The sequence below is a fragment of the Prunus mume genome, linkage group LG8 (genome assembly GCF_029339155.1).
Source record: "Prunus mume cultivar Tortuosa linkage group LG8, ASM2933915v1, whole genome shotgun sequence".
Taxonomy (NCBI): domain Eukaryota; kingdom Viridiplantae; phylum Streptophyta; class Magnoliopsida; order Rosales; family Rosaceae; genus Prunus; species Prunus mume.
The window spans coordinates 16835511-16861759 of NC_142705.1; the positions used below are offsets into that span (position 1 = coordinate 16835511).

A 26249-nucleotide genomic window follows, 5' to 3' on the forward strand; every position below is an offset into this window, starting at 1 on the left:
GGTGTTTTGAGAATTTTCCGTCGCCGGTATTTTCTCAGGCCACCCACGTGGTGCTGGTGCGTCTGGTGGCTCATTGTGTTCTAAAATGTTCCCCATGTTGTCCTGAGCATGACGGTGTGCTCGGATTTGAATTTGGTTATCGTTTGGCAGTTGAACGGATTTACGCATATTAGGTGATATACAGGTTCGATATGTTTAGACAGTTGGATTGGCTCCATTTCCGAATATGTTGTTCTCTGTACCTCTAGGATCATGTGAGAACTCACGGATCGAGAATCAGAGTCCCGGATACTTTGAATCAATGATTCAAAGGTTACGTAAACCGATGATCATTTGATCGTGCTATCAATAGTAATCCGACCGCTCGATCGAGACCAAACTCTCGGGACGTGTTTAGGAAACTCTGTTGGACCTTTAGGAACTTTTGGATTGTAAATTGGAGGTCGTGGGCCCCGTGGGCCTAGTTGACCATTAGTGGACCAATATGACTAGTTTGACCGGACAGTTGACCAGGAGTCTTTTGAGATTGTCTCGTCTCTTGTTAAATACTAAAATGGGCTCATGGTTTTTCTTAAAGGTTGTGCACCCACTATGAGTCCGAGAGCTAGGGTTTTGATTTAAAGTTCAGTGTTGGGTTTGATTATAAAGTTAATCTTGGTATTTTCTCAAATAGGTTCTTTGGCGCTATTAATAGCTCCGGACGAAACCACAGAGGCTTGAGTGTGCTTTGGACCGTGTGTGAGTGGACATTTGTTTTCTAAATAGTTTTATGAAACTCTTGGATTTTGATTTGTTTTTATGGAATTGAGGATTTATGGTTAGTAGTTTTCTAAATAGTATGTTATGCATATTCGAATTTGGGTTGAGAACGGTTTTGAAGGATTATACATGGCTTGAGCTAAGTTAATAAATTATTTATGGTATTTATTTTCCGAGAATTTGGTTTTGGTTGAAATGTTTTTATTTAGTTTATTCCTGGTTTAGTACTTGAGGTTGATGTTAAAATGATTTTACATGATTTAATTTTACAATATGTTTCAGGAGGATTTATAAGTGGTAATTGAGCGAGTTTGTCGAATAATTAATTAGTAAGGATTTTATTTGTGGGTTTTTACTTGGTTTTTACTTCGAGAATGTTTTGATAAGTTTTTAATGGTTTAAAAAGGGGGTTTTGTTTATTTAATTATCTATTGATGCACACTTGAAATTTGGGTTTATTTAACGGTTTAAAAAGGATTTGGGTGAGAGCTTTGGAAAAGGAATTTGTGACAAAGGGAGTTTTTATGTTTAAGTGTCGAGAAGAGGATTTCAAACCCACCCTAGGTACCCAGACCCGATTGCCTTCAAAAGTTGTTGGTTGCCTTTGGAAACGTATAATTGTGGCATGGGAAAAGATTATAACGGTTGCCTTCAGAAAAGTGAATCTGTTGCCTTCCGTAGAGTCAGTGCACATGACTAGGATTGCATGTACCTACATAGAGACTACTCTATAGGTGTTCGGCCAGTGAATTGATTGTACTTGCTTTTGTAGGTGTCCGACTAGTGTATTACCTGTACATGCTTATGTGGGTGTCCGGCCAGTGATTTTCCCCACGATGTTCCCCTACCACCTTGCTGATATACTACACAGGTTGGTTAGTTTCCCATAGGTATACTTGGGTGGAGAGTTTTTGTATGAATTGGATCAAGACTGGATTTCGGTTGAATTGTACTTTGAGCTTGCTTGATTTATTGAATTCAAAGAATAGTTTGAAACTTGATTTTTGTTAATTTATATTCTTGAGTTACTCGACATTTTGGATTTAATTGTTATTTGAAATACAAGGTTGGTTAATCGAACTTTACTTTACAGTTAATTCCGAGTTTCTTTTACCTATATAAGTATTTATCATATTTTGCTTATGTACGTAAATTTGCTTGTGTTTTAGTAAGTTTTCAAAGGTTTGCGAAAATAGAGGGGTTAGTATGTTCTGTATAACTATTTTTGAGAAAAACTATCTTTTTGTCCATTCACGCTTTTACTGTTTTGCGCCTCAGGAAGTAGATAGCTCAGAGTTTGGACGACCATGTAAGCTACTCCGGCGTTAGTGAAGTCTTCGAGTTCTACCTTGTAGGAAACTTCATTTTCCATTTTCGTTGTTTGTTTAGAAACTAACTTTGTAAATTTAACTCTAGTAGTTGCTCTGATATTTCCCACTTACGACTGAATTTGAGGTTGGAAGCCGTGTGAAAATTGTGTGTGCCTTATCTTGTGTGTGCTGCCTGTTGGGATTATAGATTTTCGTTATTTGCAGGTGTTAATTTGGGGAAAGTCTATTTTACAAGGGAGACTACCGAAATTTTGGTGGAAGTCTCGATCCATTTTTCTTAAAAGTACGGGTGAGAGATGTAAAGTTAGTTGTGGGTCCGGCATCGTTCGGGTGTCAGAATATGTAACAGGATTCAACACGAGTTCCAAGGCAAAATTCGGATCAGGTCCTATCAAAATTCCATAATAGGTAAACAAGAAAATCACGTAAGTGGAGATGACCTTGTAGCTGAAGTGGTGGATTTTGACAAGTCTATTCCCAATTTTTTCCTTGCTGTTTCTACTGTTCGGTTGGATTTGATAATGATATAGATGAAGCTAAAAGCAGCTTATTTAGCATTGGAGGCCTCAAAGCTCCTGGTGTTGATGGTATTCATTCTTGCTTTGATAAGAAACAATAGACTCTGTGTGTCGGGGATTTGTTTGTTATAGTGCAAAAAGCTTTTAAAGAGTGTAAAATTCATGACAAGCTTAATGATACCTTAATTACTTAGGTGCCTATGGTGTCTGTCGAGGATTTGTTTGTTATGGTTGTTGGCGGACTCAGGAATTTTTTAGCGAATGTGCAATTTTGAAACGCTAAAAGCTTTATTAAAAAAAAATTGACAACCAAATATCTTTATATAAAAAATTGAACTACCTGGATTATTCAAAGGAGGAGCTAGACATTTTCTCTTGAAGTACCGTTTCATAGCTGTATAATTAAAACAAATAAGGGTTTTAGGTCTATGACTAATTGACTATAGTTTATATAGTATAGCAATTAATATGGAAATTAATATCAAATCATCAATTAATCTAACAAAAATCAAAATCAATTAATATAATGAAAATAATTATCAAATTATCAATTAAACAAAAAAGCATAATTGATCATACCTCGTTGTAGCCTTTTCCTCTTTGAGTTTGCTACTAAATACTGATCATAAGAGCCAAATCCAAAGAAAAAAAAAAGATTAAACAAAAGGGGGAAAAAAATAAGATTAAACAAAAGGGGGAAAAAAATAAAAGAAGAAACGAATTGGCTTTTGGTCAAGAAGAAAAGGAAAAAGGTTTTTCATTTTTTTATTTTTATTTTTTGGTGGTATGGCTGGCTATGCTCAAGAAGAATTAACTTAAAAAAAAAAAACAATTTGTTGTAATCCTTGTTTGAAATAAAAAAGAAAACCTGAAACCAAAAAAATAATAAAAGAAAGAAACCCAAGCCCACGAAATGCAAGTAGGCCTTGTTGAAGGCCCAGGAATAGATGTCATCCATTTCCTTGATTTTTGCCTGGCCCAAAGCAGCGTCGTTTTGCCATGCCTTGTAATAAAAAAGTCGTGCGATGTAGCTTGCGTGCGAACAATGCAGCGTAACAAACCTTCTTTCGCTGAGGCAAATGGTCGAACACCACTATGAACAACTTGAGCAGAGGTGCAATATGAAGCATGACGACTGGTAGGTCCGCCACTTATTATAGTGCAAAAAACTTTTAAAGAGTGTAAAATTCATGATAAGCTGAATGATACCTTCATTACTTAGGTCCCTAAGGTGGATAGCCCTCAGACTATGGTGCAATTCATGTTATATTCCTATTTAGATCGGTGCACTAGATACTTAGTTATATTTGGTTTGATAAGAGTTTAAATTAGGTTGCACATTGAGGCCCAAAATCTTGTGAAAAAGGAAAGTTTTAAGCCAATTAAAGGGGTCCTATTTATTTCCTTTTGCATGAACTGTTGCTTGATGGGCCTAGAGTATTAGTCAAGTTGGCCCTTGGTGATGAGTAGAGATGACTTGACCTAGCCGTATATAAGCTTAAGACTGTAAGGTTTTTATTTGAACATTTATTGTATTTTGGCTCTTCTCTTAAACCAACAAAATCCTTGTAATATTAATTAGATTCTAAGTTAGAATCAGTGTGGGTTAAAGGGCTTCCAAGTCTTCTTGTTGCAGTTTAAAAGGTAAAATCATTTGCATTGTTCACATGGATTAATCCGTACTTCACTTGGATTGATCCAACGTTCATTCTTGTATGTTGCAACATATCTCTCTAAGTCTATTTTTAATTGTATTAATACTGTTGATGCAAAAAAGTGGTTTGGCACTTTTGGGCTCAACTTAGTGATGTATGGGCCTTCGGAATGCTCTGCGCCTTGGTGGAGCGTGATCCTCTAAAATAAGAGTCTGCTCGGTAAGACCTAAGACACTGGTGTGGTACCTGCCGAAGGCTCTCCGATGCTTAAGTAAGTACGGATTTAGTAAGAGAATTGAACATATCTAAATGCAGTATGCCGAAAGTTTTGATTACCTCCATTTTGGGACTTGTGCCCCTTTTTATAAACCTTGGGAGGTGTGTAAGTTGTGTAGAATTTCGATGTGGGACTGTTGACATTCACTGTGGATTTGTGTTTTAACCATGTGGTCGTGAGCACAGGTGTCGAGGACTTCCTTGCGATGCAGTATAAGCAGAGTCCCCAAGTCTCTAAGGGAAGAGCCTATCGGTTGGGACTTGCTAATCCTTGGCGCATATGGGTTGCTGTCAGGAAGATGGGACCGTTCAGGTATATTCGTGAAGTCGTGGAGCTAAGTGTGCTTTTGGAGAGGCACAATCCTTGTGGTCGGTGAGATGTGGGCAGTCCAAAGGTCGCCTGATCTCACCAAGGCTGAGCCCACTCAGTCTTTTCGGCAATCTCTCGTGTGGTCACCATTCGGGAGTTTATATGCAGCATGCTTCATGGGGAAGCGGGATCGTTTGGCCTAGATGGTGCCTAGTCTTCTATGCCACGCGTGCAAACAGCCGCCCCCTGGTTGATGCCACGTGTTGCAAAGTGCACTCGAACAGGGTAATAATGGCCGTTTGGTTTTTTGAGGTGTACCGTTGGGTTCCTTCTCCTATTAATAGGCGACTCGGAGAGAAGGGTCACTTGCGTTGTGAGAGCAATTTAAGAGCTCTGAGAAAGGAGATTTTCGGTGATCATGTTCCGCAATTTAGGCGATTTCGGGCGTTCATGTTTGGCAATTTAGGCGATTTTTGGTGAGGTCATTCGGTACAGACACAAGGTATTCCAGTCCTTCCACTTCCCTTTTTCCTATTTAATGTACTCCTTTGGCATGGACTAGACTATTTGCATGTCATGAAGTACGTTCGATAGTCTAGTTGCTATAGGTAGTGTCATCTGTACGCATCGGTAGTTGAATTCCATGCATGGCATTTAGTTTCTTTTTCCTTTTTGCTTGTAGATGTCCAATAGCGAGTCCAGATACGATAGTGAACCCAACGCGTTCGATAGGGAGTCATTGGACAATCGGCAAGGTAACAGTAGTGAGGCACTAAGCTTTGACAGTGCTAATAGTGAAGACACCGAAGTTGAAATTGTAGGTGATAAAGTGGGTTTTGTTCCTACCCATGGTAGAGGGAAATGGCTCATAGCAGCCTTGCTGTGCTATTGGTCACGGTCTTTGTATAGCACCTAGAGGCCTAGCGCCGCTAGTACTATGAGTTCTGATGAGGATATTCGGGCACTGAATACCACGCTAGCTTCTAAATCGGAAACCTCCACGTGCTGTGGGGATGTTGTTGCGAATCCTCCCCGGTCGATTGTCACCATAGTCCACCGGTAACCCTCGGATACCTTTAGTGAAATGACTGACCCAATTTCCACTTTGGAATCGGGTGAAACACATTTAAAACTAACACCTAGTAACCGTGGGTCGTAAATGACCAAAATGCCAAAACAATAACATAAACCTTGAGCCCCTAACTCGTGGTTGCGCTGATAGCGTAGGCTGCCTCGTACCCTTCTTGAGGAATCAAGCCACACGTAGTTCTTTCCTCTATTCATGTCCTATAAGCTGGTTTGTTTCTACTGTAAACCTCACTATAAGACTGACATTTCTGGAGTATCCGAGACTCCGTTTTACGATCCGTCAAATGATATACGATCTTGAAATTACTTAGATCTACATACTGGAACATGATTACGATCCAATGGTTCAAACCTGCTGAACCCGGGAATCACCTACAAGGCGAGATCCGTTCGGGGTTCAAACCTTATCCGAATTGATATCTGTAAATTCCTACAAGCTCATGACAGCAAGAGGATCACATTGGGACACAATACCTCACTGCTACAGTGCCCACGCGCCGCCACATGCGCTGGCGGGCGTGGTTGCCTGAAGCGATAACGCTTAGCCGGAAAATCTCAACATCGCGGCTCAAGACTCCTATTCTAGGTAAAACACCCTATTTGGAACTACTTTTGTTCTTGGACCTACCCCCGAAACAGCCCGAAAGTGGTCGAAACAGTGACCTGATAGTCTGCTGAAACCTAACTTAAAAATCGAACGATCTACGCTTGAAATCTCTGAAATCCTACCCTACCAGCAGCTAGAGCATGGAAAATAGCTAGAAAACCATACCTCACTCGTCCGATTTGGTGGCCGGAGGTGTCCGAACGAGCTCCGTGAAATTCCATAAAAACAGTCCAAACCGCCTGTTTCGTGGTGGTTTCCGGTGACCACGACGGCGGATCGAGGTTGGGATGGGCTGAGACTGAAAGAGGGGAGTGAGGTGGTTCGTTTGGCACCGGTCTTCCTCGAATTGGTACTCAGAGCTGAGAGAAATCCTCTCTTAAAGTCGGCTGGTTGAGTTGCCGACATAGGAGAAATCTGGGTTTTTAAGAACTCAACTTCAAAATATTTACGGTTATGCCACTGAGCTTCTTTTGATCGTAACTCCTTCGTTACAACTCCGATTTGAGCCCACTATGTGTTTACGGACTCATCTCCCTGCGCTCTACGCAACGGTATAACTAAATCCCCAAATTCCTTCCTGGTCAAAAAGTCAACTTTTAAATCATTAAAAATATTATGAGGGTATAGTGGTCTTTTATTGGAATAAATTAATAATTAAATATTAATGAGGGACCGGGTTGTTACATTTAGGGTAGTCGAAGAAGTATTTGTTTGGTGTGGACTATTTGGAGCCAAACAAGGTGACCGAACAGGAGCTGGCCAAATATCGTGCGAATATCTGAGACCAGATTCGGTGAAATGGAGAATAGCTAGGCCTACCGAATCGCTGAGCAATCCCAAGGACGGTGAAGTCGTCTTCTTTACGGACATGCTTCAGCCCATTTGGATTACGCCCCGGGTTAATACAACCCCAACTTCCGGGTGGCCTCTCCTAAAGTCGTCCTCTCTCCTCTGTGCTTGTTCAGGCATGGACAGACTCAAATTTTTCGGATAACCTTGAAGCTACAAAGGCATCCCGGTCTGCTTTCTCTATGAATTTATATAATTCAGGGGGTTGTCTTAACTTCTCCTTCTCATTGATGAATGGAAGGATATGATGCCTTGTTAATGTAGACTTGAAATCCTTCCATTTCTTGCCAATAGATGATAACACCATTTTTTTACCCCCTTGCCCTACCACATAAGCCATGTCAATGGCTTCCCAAAACTGCTCTTTTACATCCTTGGGGATTTCAGTCCATTTCTTGTCCACAATTGGGACTCTAGACCATGCCAGCACATCAATGTAGGACTGCATCTCAGTATCTGCAGGGCCATATGGTTTCCCCCTTTTGTTGTACTAATAACTGGCTTGATTTTCTGCAATTTTCTCTTCACAACATGGGGCATTGTGTTTATACCACGACTAGACTTGGGCTCCCCAGAAAATGTTCTCTTCAGCAGATGAAACAAATTTCATCTTCTTCGAGGGCTTGGTTTGAGGTTTTGAAACTTTAAGCTCCTCACATTCATTTTTGTTCAAGCTAGAATCCTTACTTGGCGCTTGAGAAACCATGGTTATAGAGAAATCAGACATATAAGCAAAGGAAAAGATAAAATAAAAGTCACCAAAAAAACGACGCTTATTTAAAAAAATGACGAAGTATAAAATTTCATACGACGGAATATTAAAACAACTGACGCAATAATACTTGTATAACGATGATAGTTAACTACCGACGTGGTTTGAAAGTAAACGACGTAAATTTGTAATATTCACGACGGGGCAAGAAAACGTCGTGGTTTTAAATTACAAACAACGTAAAATATAAAATACCGTCGTCTATAGCAGTGTTTCCAGACCTTTTGCTTCTTGTCTTTATATTTGGAAAACCTTAAAAACTTAAATTGATTTTCAAGAGGGAAAAAAGTAAATGTATTTTTCAACAAATGTCGTGGTTTTCAATTACAACGGCGTTAGTTATAAAATACCGTCGTCTTATTAATATGAAATTCATAAACTGTTCGAAGACCGTTTGGTTTACTACTTCAAATACACAAAAACAGAGTAGATTTTATCATCGTGGTCAACGACACTTTGTTCTTTGTCAGTAGATTTTATCCAAAAAGTAAAATGATTTTCGCATGAACAGGAACAAAGATGAGAAATGCAAAACAGATTATATGCATATGCAAAATAGGATAAAAAATTATTTTTCAGGGACGAAGACCAAGAGGAGAGGAAGCCGATGAGATTCGGACATGGCGTTTTGGGAAGTAAAAATGAGGACATCGTGAAATTTTTTCTTGAGTTTGGAAACAGTATAAGTGTAGGTCAAGAAAGGCGAAAAGTTTAAAATATTAACGAAATGTTTCATAACACGATGCTATTAATTACAACCGCCCTAGTAAACTGTTTTAAACGGCGGTAAATATATAATATTCGTCCTGGTAAATAATATTACACGACACACACTTTTCGACATGGTTAGTTTACCTTATGCGTCGGCATCATTACAGATGTCGTCGTAGTATATTTTAAGTAATAAGTCGGTAAGTTTATCATTACCAACGTCTTTACTTTCTACGTCAGTTACTTAATAGATTCTATCGTTGGTTTTTCGCTCTGAGATTAAGATGACGCAAAATAACAAAACTGATGTGGTAATTATTTTATATGTCTAAAGGGTTGGTAAGGACCGACGTAGATTCGTTTTTTTAAACAGTGTTAGGTGCAATATAACCAATGTGGATTTGAATTTTTTTTTTATAAATGGAGTTTTTTTTTCACAACTTCTTTCAGTTTTAGTTTTCAATTAGGGTTCCAACTTCTTCTTGCCCTTGGCTCTGTTATCAACTTCCAAAAAAATTCTCTGAATGCAAATCTGAGGGTGCCATCGTCAAATTTTAGAGGCAACAGAGTTCCATCTGGTAAGATTTCATAACCCTTGGGATCTCAGAAAAATATGATTCTGTCAGTGATTTTCTATATAAACCGTCGTGGTTATTCTCAATTCTTGTCATTAAGTTGATCTCCGACGTAGGATAACAAAATCCAAGAAATAAATAGTTAAAAAAAATTCATATTAAGATGACGGTTTAAATATCAAGTAAGACGTATAAAGTGAATAAATACGACGGTAATTTTAACTTCATGACGTATCTCTTGGGATCTCAGAAAAATATGATTATGTCGGCGGTTTTCTATATAAACCGTCGTGGTTATTCACAATTCTTGTCATTAAGTTGGTCTACTGTCGTAGGATACCAAAATCCAAGAAATAAATTGTAAAAAATAATATTATTAAGACGACGGTTTAGATATAAGGGTAGACGTATAAAGTGAATAAATGTGACGGTAAATTTTATTATACGTCGTTAATTGAACAAACAACGTGGTTAGAGTTAAAGATACCGTCGTAGTACTATACAATAAATAAGTCGATAAATTTATCTTTGCCGTCGTTGTACATTTATTTAATACGGCGGTATTTTGTAATATACCGCCGTGGATTTGTTTGAAATTATATGACACCGTATATGAAAACTTGGTCGTGTTAATTACGAAGCAAAAACGACGGCTGTTTTTTTACACCGTCGTCTTTACTTTCTACGTTGGTCTATTCATACTGTAACGACCCGGTCCTAAATAAATTGGTGAATATTAATTTATTCAAAATAAAAAGGACCATTTTGCCCCCAGAATATTTTAATGGTTTAAAAGTTGACTTTTTGACCGGGAATGAAGTTGGGAATTTTAGTTATACCGTTGCGTAGAGCGCGTGAGAAGAGTCCGTAGGCAGATTTTATAAACCGAAATTTCGGATTCGGGAGCGATTGACTTTGGGAGCTGTTTTCTCTCGATCCGACCTTCGATTCAGGGAAGACCAGTGCCAAACGAACCACCAAACTTCCCTCTTCCAGCCCTAGCCCTTCACCGCCTTTATCCGCCGCCATAGTCTCGGAATCGCCACAAAGCGGCGGTCTTTGGATAGTTTTGACAAAACTTCCAACCTTTCGTTCTCCGTCGTCCGGCCACCAAATCGGATGAGTGAGGTATGGTTTTCTAGCTATTTTTCAGCTCTAGCTGTTGGTTGGATAGGATTTCAGAAATTTCAAGCGTAGATAGCTCGATTTACGAGTTAGGTTTCAGCCGGTTTTGACAAAGATTCCGGCCAGATTCCGCAGCTTTTTGGGGTATGTCCAAGAATAAAAGTTGTTCCAAATGGGGTGTTTTACCTAAGTTAGGAGTTTGGGCCGGCGGTTCGGAGTTTTTCCGATCGCCAGAAATTGATCAAGCCACCCACGCGTTGCCGGCGCGTGTGGCAGCGAGTGGGTAGATTGTTGGAGACCACATTCAGTTTTAGAATGATCCTTGTGTCGTCACGAGCGCGTAGGATACCGCGGATCTCAATTTGGATACCGTTAGAGTCCCGAACGGATATCGCATATTGCGCATTTTCCAGATTCGCTAGGTTTGGACTGTTGGACGGTCCTGAAGTTATAATATGTTGATCTAAGTATTTCCAGAATCGTATAGGATTCGGCAGATCGTAAACCGAGTCCCGGATATTCCGAAAATGCCAAATCTGGGGTTAGGGTTTTAGTAACCGCCTGATCGTGCGATCGTGAGTGATCTGACCATTCGATTCGGACCAAACTTGAAGGATATGTTTATTAAACCTTGTGGAACCCATAGGGACGTTGGGATCGTAAAACGAAGGTCGTGGCCCTACGGGCCCCCTTGACCAATTTTGGAAGGTTTGACCCTCGGTTGACCATAAGTCTTCCGAGGTAGTTTACATTTCGAAAAGTACTAGGACGACCCTTTTTGGACGGGTCTTGACTGTCATTTGATTGATGTTGAGTTTGTGGGTCTATGAGTTTATTTTTATGGTTTTGCGATGGAAAGTTTATGCATATTGTTTTAATGGCTTGTTGTGAGATTTATATTTATATTTTTAAGTAGATTGTTATTTTGTGAGTAATCCTATTATTGTTCATATTTCGAGTTTCTTGAGTCATATATATAAATTTTGAGGAAATGCTAGCTATGTTGATTTTTGTGTGGGGTACTGGGGTTATTGTTGTGAGGTTATGGAAAGAAATGAGTTTAGAGCGTCAGTTTTAAAGTGCTATAAGCACTACTTTAGGTACCTCACAGGTTATGAGTTTTTGTGTTTGAGAGTTTGTTGTCTATACTATGTATAGAGGTTTGGAACAATTGAATTACGGAAGAAAATATCATTTGGAAATATGGTTATAAGGGTTACGAACTCCACCATCATACGTACCTTCCTTGGCACGTGGCGTGTTTCTGGCGTGTGGGCTTTCTTGCTCACGGATCCTGGAACTGTGGGATGCCGAAAAATTATGATATGGTTTAGATATGTTGGAACTCGCACGCCCTTGCAAAGGGTTCGTGGACCCTGAGGGTGGTAGTCTGCACGCGTAGGACTGGTTTTCAGGCGTACGAGCTTTGATGGTCTCAGCTGTACGTGCTGGCTGAGAGTTAGTTCCCTAGTTGGACAGCTCGTTCCCTAGCCACATGGTTGTTGAGGATTCCTCCATGTGGTCTAGTCAAACAATCCCTGAATTGAATTGTTTTCTCCTGGTACATGATGATGGTGAGACGTGGGTGTGGTTATTTATATATATAGATATGGACACGCATATTACATAGGTTTTGTTTCCGAATTGAGATCCGTGAGGTTGTGCTTTGTGATTACCCTGCATTGGTATGAATGTCTGAGTCCCGGTTTGGGGAGTGATGTTGGCAACATACGCCTTGGATAGGGTATGGATGCGCGGAAAGAATTGATAAAAGAAAGAACTACGTGTGGCTTGATCCCTCAGTGAGGGTACGTAGGTAACCTAGGAGAGTTCCTAGGTGCAGCCGCGAGCCAAGGACCTTGTCGCTGGTACTGAAACTCGGTTAAAACCGAGGTGCGATTGAATATTGTTTGTACTCCCGTTTGGCTAAGGGAGGGTTGTGTAGGTGTATACTATTGAATAAAGTATGTGGTATAATGGGCTGAGACCCTGGAATAATTGGTGATAATTTATAGATGATAATTGATGCATGTTAAAACCTCACATGCTGGATTGGGGAAAGTTAGATGAGGTAAGCTGCGTTTGGTATTCATAAATATTAATTGAGTTTATTAATTGCCCTGCTTAAGGCATTGTTTGATTTAAGGGCTTTGTTGGTAGTTTGGTTTGGTTTCGAATTGTTTGAAGGCCGGAGGCCGTTTATTATGAATTGCATGAAATTATCTTGTGCATGCTGCCAGTTGGTGATATAAAATGTATTTTGTGCAGGTTGAGATTCTGGGAAATGTCCGAGTCCCGGAGGGAAACTAGGGAAACGAGGTTTATTGCGAAAAGGGTTTATCGCTTTACCGAAAATTCTCACGTGGGTTGCAAACTAGATAATGTAAGAGCATTAAATGCTGCTCACAGCTCTGTCTAAAGCAAATATCAAATATCTTTTAAACTGTTGGGATTTAGCTCGATCTCATTATTTCAGAGCCAAATCTGTGGTTGCTTAATTTCAACAGGGAATTGAGGAAAATTTTTCCCTAGTATCTGTTTCGTTTTCTTCCATTTGCCCATTTCTATCTCAACTAACATAATTTTTTTTTTTCACTACGATTACATTTTCAGCACTTTGTTCTTCGAGTTCTTATATCATACAAGTGGAATATTGAAGTCCTTTATTAAACAAGCCATAGAAAGAAAAGAAAAAAATTAATCCAAGCCAGTTCCCCACTTGTAGCACAATGGCTTAAAGAGAAGTTAGGATTTCTTATGGCGCAAGAGTTTCACTTTATTCTTCTCCAAATTACGGTTTTTTCTATTCACCTTACTATGGGAACATGAATTTTGGCAACCAATCAGAAGGTGATACGTGGATATAGGAAAGGAATATTCCTTAGGTCAAATAATTGTGCTAATTAAATCCTATTTAATTAGCCAATTATCCTGGATTTGAGATATGAATATCTCGCTAAATCAAGGATTTGATTCCCAATAAATCTCATTGATATTATCCTGTCATCTCATTTAAGGAAAATAATAATTCCCATCAATAGGGAATTATTCTCCAAAAACCATACGAAAGAAGGAGACTCTATATAAAGATGGCATTTCACCACACATGAGGTAATTCTGAATAATTCTAAAAACCTTAGAGAAACTCTCTCTCTCTCTCTCTCACGGCTTCGCACCACCCCTTGTTTCTCTTCCTGGAAGAGAAAGCTCCATCCTTTCAGTTAAAGCTGCATCTTTTTAAGACCATTTAACTGACTTAGGCATCGGAAGGCCTTTTGCCAACACCCCCGAGTGTTCTCCATTGACCGCATTTATTTTACAAGGATAGAGGAAGAAGAGGTTCATAGCGAATATCTCCCCAGAGGAAATTTGCTGGTGCTTTCATTGTGAGATTCGACATATACTCAAAGCATTGCTCTCCAATCCAAACCTAAGGAAACTAGTTTCCATGATCTTTTCACAAGAAACTGAAATACATATAAACATACCTGACACCATCTTTCTGGAGTACACAATCTCTGAACTCATTCAACGCAACAGCAACACGAGCAAAGGCACGAATGATGAACTTAGGGTTAGAGAACATGTCTGATGAGAGCAGGGTCTTTGTAAAACCATGCCTGGGAAATAAATCCCCTATCCGGAAAATACAAGGTCTGAAATCCACGGCAGAATCCGACCACGAGTATGTCCCTTCTAAAGGGCAAAAATGAATGGGACTAAGTTTGAAAAGGAAAGAGAAGACCAAGACAAGACGAAGAGTTTCGAAGCGGTTTTCCTCCTATTCTCTGTTGTTGCAACACTAATACAGAAATTGAACAATGAAAGTTCAGGGAAGCAAGCATGTCTCCAACGATTCCAAGCTCCGTGCACTCACTCCACTCACCAAGCCCTGAAAGAAGTGGAGAGTCCTGATGGTGCCTCCCTACCAACATCAAATCAAAACAATCCACCATTGATCTGATAACAACAGACAACCGTGCTCCATCTCTTACCACCTCCTCCACAACAACAAACCGCTCGTTGTCTCCATTGGCTACCTGGTATTCCTCAAGCAAGTCAGAGTCCTGCTTCCGGTCTTTACTATTTTCTTCTCCAAAGAGAAGGAACCGTGCAACTGTTAAGTCCATACTTGGATGCCTTGCCATGCGAGAGCCATGGGCCAGTGCCTTTGTATCATCTGCACCACCAATGAAGATCACAGCAACATGGCATATATACCGGCTGGCTAGCATTGACACCGACCCGCCTAGGATCCCTCGATCGATGAGAATTCCAACGGAGCAAGGTGCCTTTTCAAGGACATTGATGTTCATGGACTGGAGGGGTCGGTTCACTGACCCAATGTTGCCATCTATGGCCCATTGCTTGTGAAACGGCATGATCACAAGGTTTACCCTCTTCTCAAATGCTAACCGGAAAATGTCATCATGCATTGTTACATAACTCGAGATGGAAGTGTATGCTTGAAGGGTGGCATACCCTTCATTGTATTGCTCGTATTGCCTCATGGCTTTGACAATATGGCCAGACGAGCTGTTGTCTAAGGTGTCATAGGGACGGTGTGACACAAGAATAGGGTTGGTTCGCCCCACAAGCTCAGTGAGGACGAGGGCAATGACTGCAACAAGGTTCTGTTCTGTAGCATTTGATACTTCCACGACGTTTATGAATGTGGGAACGTTCTCTTGGTTGTGGATGCATGCTAGGATTGTGAGCTCCGACTCACGTTTCAAATGCTGGATTGTACTTCTTCTCGTCACTGCGTATTGCATTGAAGGATCATAAAGATATCTTATCAAGGGTGTTACCACTGCTGTTATGAGCACCACTGAGATCACGACCAGCGCAAATTCTTGATCAGTCAGAACCTGTAACAAAAAATTCATCATATAATTCAAGATTAGCATTGGTACTCACTCAAAGTAGTTAGAGAAAAATGCACAACACAGAATCTGTAAGGGCCAATGGATGGAGAAGGTGATGCTGAGAACTTCAAAAGTAAATTAGAGAGTTTCAAGTGATTGAGACTCAGACCTTGCTTTGCTTAAACAGGTCGAACATGACAAGCTCTGTGATGCCTTTTGAGTTGAGGATGAGGCCAAGCACAAAAGCTTGGCGCAGAGGCACATCGAAATAGCTGGCTGGCAACATTACAGCTCCTATCTTCACCAGGGTAGAAAAGATGACCACCACCCCCACAATCCACAAAGACCGAGGGTGAATCTTGAAGATGTTCGTTTTCAGCCCACTATTGGCAAGGTAAGTTGGATAGAATATTCCTGTAGCCATGATTTCCACCTTTGTCACCAAAGGCGCTCCCAAAGGCCGTCCTTCAGGCGCCGCATAGCCAAGCACTAGGGGTCCAAGTAAGAAATGCTGGCTTACAAGCTCATCGATATTTCTGAAACCCTCGATATTTTAGACCTTGGTTTTGATTGGTTTGTGGGTTTTGTTTGTATTGTTGAATGGTATCAACTAATGATGAAGTGAATTGGGTTGTATTCACCATTATTCCTGTATTTAAGTTACTAAGCCAAGCACAAGCACATAGCACTGAGAGAGAAAATGATACACATAATTGCTTTTTGGGTTTTGTCTAGATTGTTTAATTGATTGAGGGAGGACCAATCGATGAAAACGGTTGGGGGAGATATATATATATATATATATATATATATAATATTTGACTCCAATTACTTTGAAAAACCACCAGAATTGAACATATAGGCTGCTTCATGACGGGCTTTGCCCCGTTTTTCAACGAAATGGGAATAAAAAGAGCGGATACTTGATTTGGTACTTGACATGCCCCTAGAGTTATTCAAATGCATCTATTTTGCTAACTTAACTATGTGGCTCAAGTACAACGTCTTCATAAATTGCCAAAGACAGACAGGCTATTAATAACTCTTGAATTTTCTTTCTTATCTTGAGTGGTGCAATGGCTGCTTCATCCGATCATTCACAGCTGGAGCAATTTCCCTTCCCTTTGGGCTAAGTGATTAGTTTTACAGATACTTCATATTGGTAACATATGTTATTATAGAGATACTAATATATTAACAGACAAGTAAGGGTGTAGTTCTTATCATTTTTGAGCGGGATATAACTCATGCTCCCATACACAAATATCTCCCTAGCACAAGCTCCTCCACTCCAAAATGAAATTCTGAATGTCTTCATTGGCTTAGAAGCCCTGAACGCACACCTACATATGTATGTGTTTCTTCCTCGTGTGTATAGACAAAGTCCACAAATTTTTGTCAGCGTATGAAATGCATGATCAGTTAGGATATCAAATATTTTGATGATAAATGATTCAAGGCATGAGGGCGTTTAGCATGCGCTTCTTAATGTCAACAAGCAATGCACCACGTTAAAAGACATAAAAACAAATGGAGACTTCAATATTCAAACATAACCTGTGAGCCCCACATGCCAAAGCACAGCAGCAAGGGAATTCCAATCCAAAACATAGACATAGACATCAATCCTTCACAATTGACAACCGTATTACATGCATATGCATCAGTTTTCATATCTTTGGACTGAGTAAGCAAAATAAAAAGTACAATATTAATAATATATATCTAGCCTCTAAACCTTTTTTTCATCATGTTGATGCGCACTGTTACCATCACATAGACCTTACCTTGTAGATTGTCTATGAATAAAAAATATGCGTAGCTCCATGTCTTGTTAATAATTAAAGAACCACAGACTCCCCAAAATCCCACTATGAACCCCAACGCAGTGAAAATATAAAACCATGGAAGTTGATGAAGCCCATTGTGCATGTCTTTGTTGTTCTTTTTATCTGCATCAATGCCCTTATTTGGTCCACACTTATTTGGAAGTGGGGCACCACAAAGTTTTGGATTCCCCTCAAAGGCTGAAGCATTGAAGCTTTGGAGCTGGGTGCCTGTTGGTATTGGTCCTTCAAGATTATTGTATGAGGCATTAAATTCTTTTAAGAAATTAAGGCTTGCCAATGATGATGGGATTATTCCAGACAAGTGATTCATGGAGAGGTACAAACCCTCTAAACTTTTAAGGTTAGATATTTGGTTTGGAATGACACCGGAGAAGTTGTTGGAGTCAAGACCCAAAAACTGGAGAAGCTGCAATTGGCCGATGTCAGTAGGTATATCACCAACAATGTTATTCTTAGATAAGTCTATCGTTGCTGGAAAAAAATACAATTTCTGCGTTCGAAAAGATTGAATTGTGGGTTGGTTGACGCGCCGGACGTAGATAGGCAATTCAAATTCATATTGGTTTGCTTGAGATGTAATATTAGGTTCATAAAGCAACCTTGGTAGTCTACAAAGTTGCTTTGGAAATTCACCTGAAATTCGGTTGTTTGACAAGTTTATATAAAACAGCCTAGGAAGAGTCCCCAACCAACTTGGAATTGGCCCTATTATTTGATTATAACCCAATAGCAACATCTCTAGATTCTTGAGCTTTGATAACCATAAAGGTATTTGACCATTGAGGTTAGAATCTGCCAAAGTCAATACCCGAAGATTTTGGAATCCATCAAAATCAACCATGTCATCATTAGATGGCATTCCCTCACCTTTATAGGAACCAGAAAGCGAGAGTGTGTGAAGACTTTTGCAACTCATCAATATCTTCATTGCCCCTGTGAGATTGGTGAATCGGTTGCAATCAAGTGAGAGGAAGGACAAGGATTTCAATGAAAGAATCTTAGCTTGTATTTGACCTCTAGTTGATTCCAACTCAACCGAATGGCTTTTAGGGACCTACATGAGTAAAGGCTTACTGGAAGTGTACCAGTGAAGTTATTCACCCTTAGGTCAATTTTAGTAAGTTGTGTAAGCCTGGAAAAATCAAGCATGGAGATATCTCCTTCCAAGTTGTTGGATCCCAAACGCAATTCCAAAAGGTTTGTGCAATTCATCAAAGATGGGGGCAAATCACCTTCTAAATTGTTGAAATCAAAGGTCACAAACTTCAACTTGGAGAGCTTTCCCAAATTGGGAGGAAGCTCGCCACCAAAATGATTAAAGGAGAGGTCAAGGATGGCAAGGTTGGTGAGGTTGACAATTTTATCACTAATGGCTCCTTGTAGTGAATTGAAAGGTAATGCAATTTCTTCAAGTTTGGTAGCATTATAAATATCTTCTGGAAATAATCCTGAGAGGTTATTATGACCGGCATGAAAAACCTGTAGTTTGGAACACTTCCCTAGCCCCAGAGCAAGGTTGCCACTGAATACATTGGAAGAAAAATCTAATAGCCTAACAGAGGGAGAAGACTGGAGACAAATAGAGGATGGGACATACCCTGTGAATCTATTGTTGCTGACATTGAAATTAGTTAAGTTGCTTGCTTGTTGGAAGAATGAAGATGGAATTGCACCAAAGAAGTGATTGCTGGACAAATCAACTGTCCGGATATTGCTGGATGGTAGAGAAAGTGGTAGCTCTCCAGAAAGACGGTTATAGCTCAAATCAAGGATCTCAAGTCGATTCAAGGACAAGAAGAATTGAGTTTCAAGTGAACCAAATAGTAAATTGTGGGAAAGGTTCAAGTGGGTGAGATGTGTGAGATTTGCAAGTGAAGAGGGAGAGATACCTCCTTTGAGCCCTTTGGAAGGTAAGAGCAAACGGGTGACCCAACCATCTTGATCACAAGTGATGCCCTTCCAACGACAGCAATCAATGGATGTCCAATTTAAATGAGGAGAAGATAGAGCGGAGGCAAAGGACAAGAGAGAGTTGCTTTCAGTTTGTTTGCAGCCATGAATATTTGCAGATATAATGTAAGAGAAAAAGAGGAAGAGAAGGAAGGCATGAGCCATTAGGTTATAAGCTTGCACTAGCATGTTACTTTGTGTATGTGCCATTGCTCATAGGTTTGTATATATATCAGTACCCTTGGATCCCTTTAGGGTCCCTTACGAAATTTTTTTCAACGATCGAAAACATCTTTTTTTCACATCTTCATTCATAGATCATCCTTGTAAAATTTCATGCACATTGAAAATCATTAGGCATCTAATTAAGATCAACAAAATCAATGAACTCCGTGCTTTAAGAAAATACTTAAATTTCAATACTTTAATTGAGTAGTCAAATGATATCGGATTCAAGTAAGTTTATTTGATGGATCCTTCAATGGAAGTTCTTTGTATATATATATATATATATATATAACGATGCTTGAAAAGGATGCCACTACCATAATAACGTTGTTTTTCCCCACAAGAAGGAAACTACTATAATAACGTTTCTTGGTAGAGCAATAACGTTCAACCCTCTGAGTGGGCACAACTTAACAACTACTTGCTAAATATATTGATAGCTTGAAAGCGATGCAGTTATAAAGGATTCTGAAAGGAAGAGTGTGCGAAGACTTAAGCTTGTGCAACGAATTAGTATTTTCATTGCTCCTGTGACATTGGTCAATCTATTGCCACCAAACCAATTGAGAGGAAGGACCTACATGAGTAAAGGCTTTAAATGAAGGAAAGAATCTGAGGTTGTATTTGCCCCTCTAGATGATTTAAAGTCAATCAGATTGCTTTCAAGGACCTACATGAGTAAAGGCTTATTGGAAACATACCAGTAAAGTTATTGACTAAGTCTGGATCAAGCATGCAGATATCTCCTTCCAAGTGGTTGGATTGGATCCCAAGTATTTCTACAAGGTTTGTGAAATTCATCAAAGATGGGGCCAAAGAACCTTCTAAATTGTTGAAATCAAGGGTCACAAATTTCAACTTGGCGAGCTTCCCAAAAATAATCGGTGAGAAATCACAGCAAAAAACACTAAAAAGATGCAAATCGGATGAATGTGTTAATTAAAGCCAAGATATGGAATCAGACCAGTTGTCATTTCTTCTATGAAGTCTATGGGTTTCCTATACATCCTCCTCGAAATAGTTGTGTGTTGAGCCAGACACAAATGTGTAACATAATTAAACAACTATGCTAGCAGATAACAGCTCTTAAGAAACAGATACAAATACCTTTGTTTTCTTCTTAAGCTTGTGCAGTGGGATGACAACAGAAACCTGATCTGGTTTGCACTGTTGGAATCAACAAATGGCGTGAGCTTCAGCACAAGTCCATTTTACAACAGCAACAGCTCCCTGAAAATGCCGCAAATGCCCTTGAGTGATCTCCAGGTTTTTGATTTGAAAGTCTATGATAAATGTAATGATTTCCAACTAGTCCCAAGAGTCCCCTCATTTGTTTTCAGGGCTTCATTCCAATGTTATATGGAAGAGGTCCATCCAGCGACAGTGCAGCGTTTTTATGTGAAAAAATTGTTAGATGAATCTGTCATGACCAGAAATTATATCATCCGCTTTCAAGCACAGGAAATATCTGATTTGGCTTGCCAATATCCATGCTGGTTGCGTTATCGACTTTAGACGGTCGAGTTAAATTGCAAATGTATTACAACTTGTTTATTGCAGAGTTGAAATAAGGTGTATAGGATGTGTCATGATTTTTTTAACAGCCGTAAAAAACCTCACGGATGTAGTCAATGCTTTTTCAGATTTAGTTCTTCTCTTTCAGTTTGTAAATAAACAATTTTATTGTTCGGCAGTGGTTGTGTGATGATGGATGCAAACTCCACAATAGACCCCAAGGTTTTGTAATTTATTTGAGGGAGACCCTTAAGGTTCCTTACGAAATTTTTTTCAACGATCGAAAGCATCTATTTTTCACATCTTCATTCATATAGATCATCCTTCCAAAAATTCATGCAAATTGAAAATCATTAGGCATCTAATTGAGACCAACAAAATCATTGAACATTGTGCTTCAAGAAAGTACTTAAAATTTGAATAATTTAATTGAGTAGTCAAATGATATCGGATTTAAGTAAGCTTATTTGATGAATCCCTCAAGCTCTTTGTATACATATATAAAAGCAACGATGCTTCGAAAGGATGCACACATCACTGCAAATTGAGAAGTCAGCAAACAACAACCACACAATGCAAATTATTGATATTGAAACCCCTCTATTCGTCCAAGAGATATTCCCACTAATGAAACTAGAGAGAAGAACTCATTGGGTATTAAGAGATATTCCCACTAATGCCACCAGGAGAGGACTTGACCTACTTAATTTAAAGTCCACATCGCCTTCAAGTACTCAACGTAAGAAATTGGCAAACAACCATTACCATACAAAACAAATTCTTCAAACCCTTCCTATACGTCAAACAGAGTTTTCAACTAATGTCGCCAAAATTGAAAACCACATTAGGTCTAAAGAGGGCCACGATGAGTCTTGAGATCCTGAAAAGAGCAATCTGTAGGATAGAAAGTAGCAGAAGCAATAAGTGTATCAAGTAATCGACCAACAGATAACAAGTTACAATGGATATGGGGAACTAGTAACGCACGAGACAAAGACAGAGTAGGAGTGAGAGAGATTGTGCCATCACCAGTAATTGGAGAGGGCAAGCCATTAGCACTAGTTATGCATGGGTCACGGGTATTACTAGACAACTCATGAAAAAATTTAGCATCATACGTCATATGATCAGAAGCACCAATGTCAATTATTCAAGTATTGGAGCCAGTACCTGAAATAGAATAAGAAACACACAAACTTGCAGAGGCAGCAGCAACAGCACCAACAATGGAGTTATCACCCATGATTGCAGCAGAAACTCAACAGATCAGAGGCACAAATACGACAGATGCACGAAGACAGCCACGAACACAGCAGAGTACACAGCAAAACACAGTAAAGGCACAAATACGGCAGATGCACGAAGACAGGAATGACACGAACACTACTACACAACACACAAACCCAGGAGGGCACACACGACACAGGTAGAGAAAAAAAATATGGGGATAGAACACGGGTGGGCACAACACACAGGTCACTAGAAAAGTTGGCTTTGATGCCAAGTTAAACAATATGGGTAGAATATTTTTCAGGTTGTATTTCATTCTCTAAAAGAAGATATTTATAGTACAATGATGTAACTCTAGTGGGGTCAAACTAGAAAACAAGACAAAATCATAATTGCACAATATCTGTACAAAAGGAAAGAAATATAATCCTAATAAACTAGGAAATAAATATCCTAATTAAGCTAGGATCTCGCTAACATCACCATGCTGATGACGAACTGTAGCTTTTCAAGTTTAATGTCATCATCCTCTCCTCCATCTCCACTTGGAACTTGAGCTGCTTCTTCATTGTCTTGGCAACCAATTGGTAACGCTAAGACCAGCATTGCCCTCATAAATTGACAGGTCAACAAAGGTTTGAAATTGGTTACCCGTTGGAATTTTCCCGGACAAGTTATTGCATGATAGGTTTAAATGATTCTAAAATGTTAAAGAAACCATGCTCTGTGGAATTGAACTTGAAAGTTTATTCATTGATAGATCAAGAGTTTCTATCCACCCCAAGTTTCTGATATTTGCTGGGATATTTTTGGTCAAATGATTCATGAACAAATTTAAGGTGCCCAACTTTATTAGGCTTGTTATCCACACAGGCATCTCTCCTGACAAGTTATTGTCCGAGAGATCAACGCTATTAACAAGGTAAAGGATGGAGTCATATTCAAGCATTCTTCCTTTTGACACCACCTCCAATCTTCCCTCGTAACCGTGTCTCTGTGTATGACACACAAAGACAACCCATAAATTAAATTATAAAAGTGTATTGCACAAAGTGATAATAGAAGTGTATTTGTACTTGACAGACAAAGATGAAACCGAAAGTCCCAACTCCTATGTTAAGATATTTAGTAATTTGTTTTTCAATAAATTCTTGCTTGTTAGGAAGTCTGTTGCTTTTACCTATTCTTTTGGAGAATCCCAGATTATTAGGAGTTGTTAGTTGTGGGATTAGACGTTGCTTTATTTTCTAGCTTTCAGTTATTTGCATTTGTATTTAATTAGACTTCATGTTAATGAATCAGTATCGTATTACTTTTACTCATTCTGCTGCAAACTCAGTTTTTAGTTATACAACAATTGGTATCAGAGCCCCCCACTGGGGTTTGATTTGAAAAAGCAGCAGCTTTCATTCTTGTCGCATCAAGATATTCGATGGCTTCTAAAAACAGCTTTGTGCAACTTGCGATGGTCACTATGATCATTGGAGTATGTTGATGGAAAATTTTATGCGATCCAAGGAGTACTGGACTCTCGTGGAAACTGGCATCAATGTGCCCACTAGTGAGATTGTTTTGACAGAAGCACGGAGAAAGACGTTGGAGGATAAGAGATTGAAGGATTTGAAGACAAAGAATTATTTGTTTCAAGCAATAAATCATGCCATTCTCGAAACCATCCTGAAGAAGGACACTGCTAAAGACATCTGGGATTCGATGAAGACGAAGTACCAAGGCACTGCACGGGTGAAACGTGCACAACTCCAAGCTCTTTGCAAAGAGTTTGAAATTCTTCACTTGAAGGAAGGAGAGTGAGTAAATGATTACTTTGCAAGAACACTGTCAATTGCAAACAAGATGCGCATCCATGGAGAAAATTTGGAAGATGTTGCAGTCATTGGGAAAATCCTTCACTCAATGACACTCAAATTTGACTATGTGGTGTGTTCCATTGAAGAATCAAATGACATTGATAGTCGACCAGCTATGTTGTGGAGGAGCAAGCCTTGAAGGTCAGTACTCATGAAGGAACTACTTCTTTAGGAAGAGGCAGAGGACGTGGGGGATTTCGAGGAAGCGGCAGAGGTAGAGGACGCCAACTTCCTTACAATCAAGGAGCACAATTTGACAAGGCAAGTGTGGAATGTTATCACTATCACAAGCTTGGCCACTATCATTATGAATGCCCTAACAAAGAGAAGGATACCAAGGTAAATTTCACTGAAACTGAAGGAGAAATACTCTTGATGGCTTATATCGACAAGAAGGAGATCTCATCAGGTGATACGTGGTATTTATATTCGGGTTGCAACAATTACATGTGTGGAAACAAATCTTTATTTTATGATTTGGATGAAACATTCAGAGAAACTGTGAAGCTTGGGAACAACTCTTGCATTTCTGTCATGGGAAAAGGGGATATCAAATTCCACATGAAAAACAACACTGTGCAGACAATTCCTAGTGTGTTTTATATCCCATATTTGAAAAGCAATCTCATCAGTATGGGCCAACTGCAAGAGAAAGGTTATATCATCATCATCCAACAAAGCCGGTGTTAAATTCATCATCCAGATAAGGGCCTAATAGCAAAAGAAAAAAATGATAGCCAATCATATGTTCCCTCTGTACATTCAGTATGATGTCCAGAAGTGTCTCTCAAAAAGAGTGCAAGATCCAACATGGCTATGGCACCTTCATTATGGTCATTTGAGTTTCAAAGGCTTGAAAACCCTACATGAGAATAACATGGTGGAAGGATTGCCTAAGATTAATTATCCCACATAAATGTGTGAAGATTGCATTGTTGGTAAACAATGTCGTGATTCTTTCCCGTAAGGAAAAGCATGGAGAGCTTAGCAAATCCTACAGTTGATTCATTCAGACATTTGTGGTCCAATCAATCCGTATTTCATCACCTTCATTGATGATTATAGTAAAAAACATGGATTTATTTCTTGCAAGAGAAATCTGAAGCTTTTATTGTTTTTAAAAGCTTGAAGGCTCGAGTTGAAAAATAATCTGGCAAGTACATTCAGATCCTTTGTACAGATCGTGGTGGTGAACTTAACTCACATAACTTTGCAAGTTTTTGTGAATTGCATGGAATACGGAGGCAACTTACTGCTGCATACACACCGCAACAAAACGACGTGGTAGAAAGAAAGAATTAGATGATTATGAACATGGTGCAAAGCATGTTGGTAAAAAAAAGTTATTTAGAAGACTTTCTGATAGAAGCAGTTAATTGGAGTGTTCATGTACTCAATCGAAGCCCTACCCTTGCTGTAAAAAACATACCACAAGAAGCTTGGACTAAAGTCAGGCCATCAATTGATCACTTCAGAACCTTCGGGTGTATAGTGTATGCACATGTTCCAGATGAGAAGAGAACAAAACTTGACGATAAAAGTGTGAAGTGTGTCTTTATTGGGGTTAGTGAGAAATCCAAGGCATACAGGTTATATAATCCCATTACCAAGAAAATAATCATCAGTTGAGATATTATGTTTGATGAAGAAAGCACATGGGATTGGAGCAGCACCGAACAACAACAAATTTTAATTGATCTTGAGGAAGCTGGCGGGGAAATTATACAGCCACTGCAACCTCCTCTTGAAAGTCCGGGGTTTGAATCACAATTTCAGCTTCCTGGTCAGTCCCTTGGAGAAGTTTCACCAAGTTCCTTAGCAAGTGTTTCAATTCCAAATGAAGTTCAAGCATCTAGCTTAGATCCACAACGACAAAGGAAAAGACCATCTTGGATGACAGATTGTGTGAGTAGAGATGAATTATCTGATGAGGATACTACTACTCATTTCGCTTTCTTTGCAGGCTCCGATCCTATATTGTTTGCAGAAGCAATGAAAGAAGAAAAGTGGAAAAAAGCCATGGATGCAGAGATTCAAGCAATAGAGAAGAATGAGACTTGGGAGCTAATCGATCTTCCTGAAGGGCAAAAAACCATTAGTGTAAATTGGGTTTATAAGATGAAGCTGAATGAAAAGGGAGAAATTGACAAGTTCAAAGCAAGG

The 26249-nt window shown here is 39.4% G+C and overlaps 1 protein-coding gene and 2 pseudogenes across 1 annotated transcript; 1 reads left to right on the forward strand and 2 right to left on the reverse strand.

Annotated features, from left to right (window-relative positions):
* Positions 1 to 14176: 14176 nt before the first annotated feature.
* On the reverse strand, positions 14177 to 16411 carry LOC103342963 (cation/H(+) antiporter 15 pseudogene; annotated as a pseudogene).
* A 545-nt stretch (positions 16412 to 16956) lies between these two features.
* On the reverse strand, positions 16957 to 19458 carry LOC103342964 (tyrosine-sulfated glycopeptide receptor 1 pseudogene; annotated as a pseudogene).
* Positions 19459 to 23712: 4254 nt separating this feature from the next.
* LOC148914877 (uncharacterized) lies at positions 23713 to 24776 on the forward strand. Its single transcript, XM_089043322.1, has 2 exons — positions 23713 to 24026; positions 24200 to 24776. Exons 1-2 carry the CDS (start codon positions 23713 to 23715, stop codon positions 24774 to 24776), a joined length of 891 nt encoding a protein of 296 aa, XP_088899448.1.
* The last annotated feature ends 1473 nt before the right edge of the window (positions 24777 to 26249 follow it).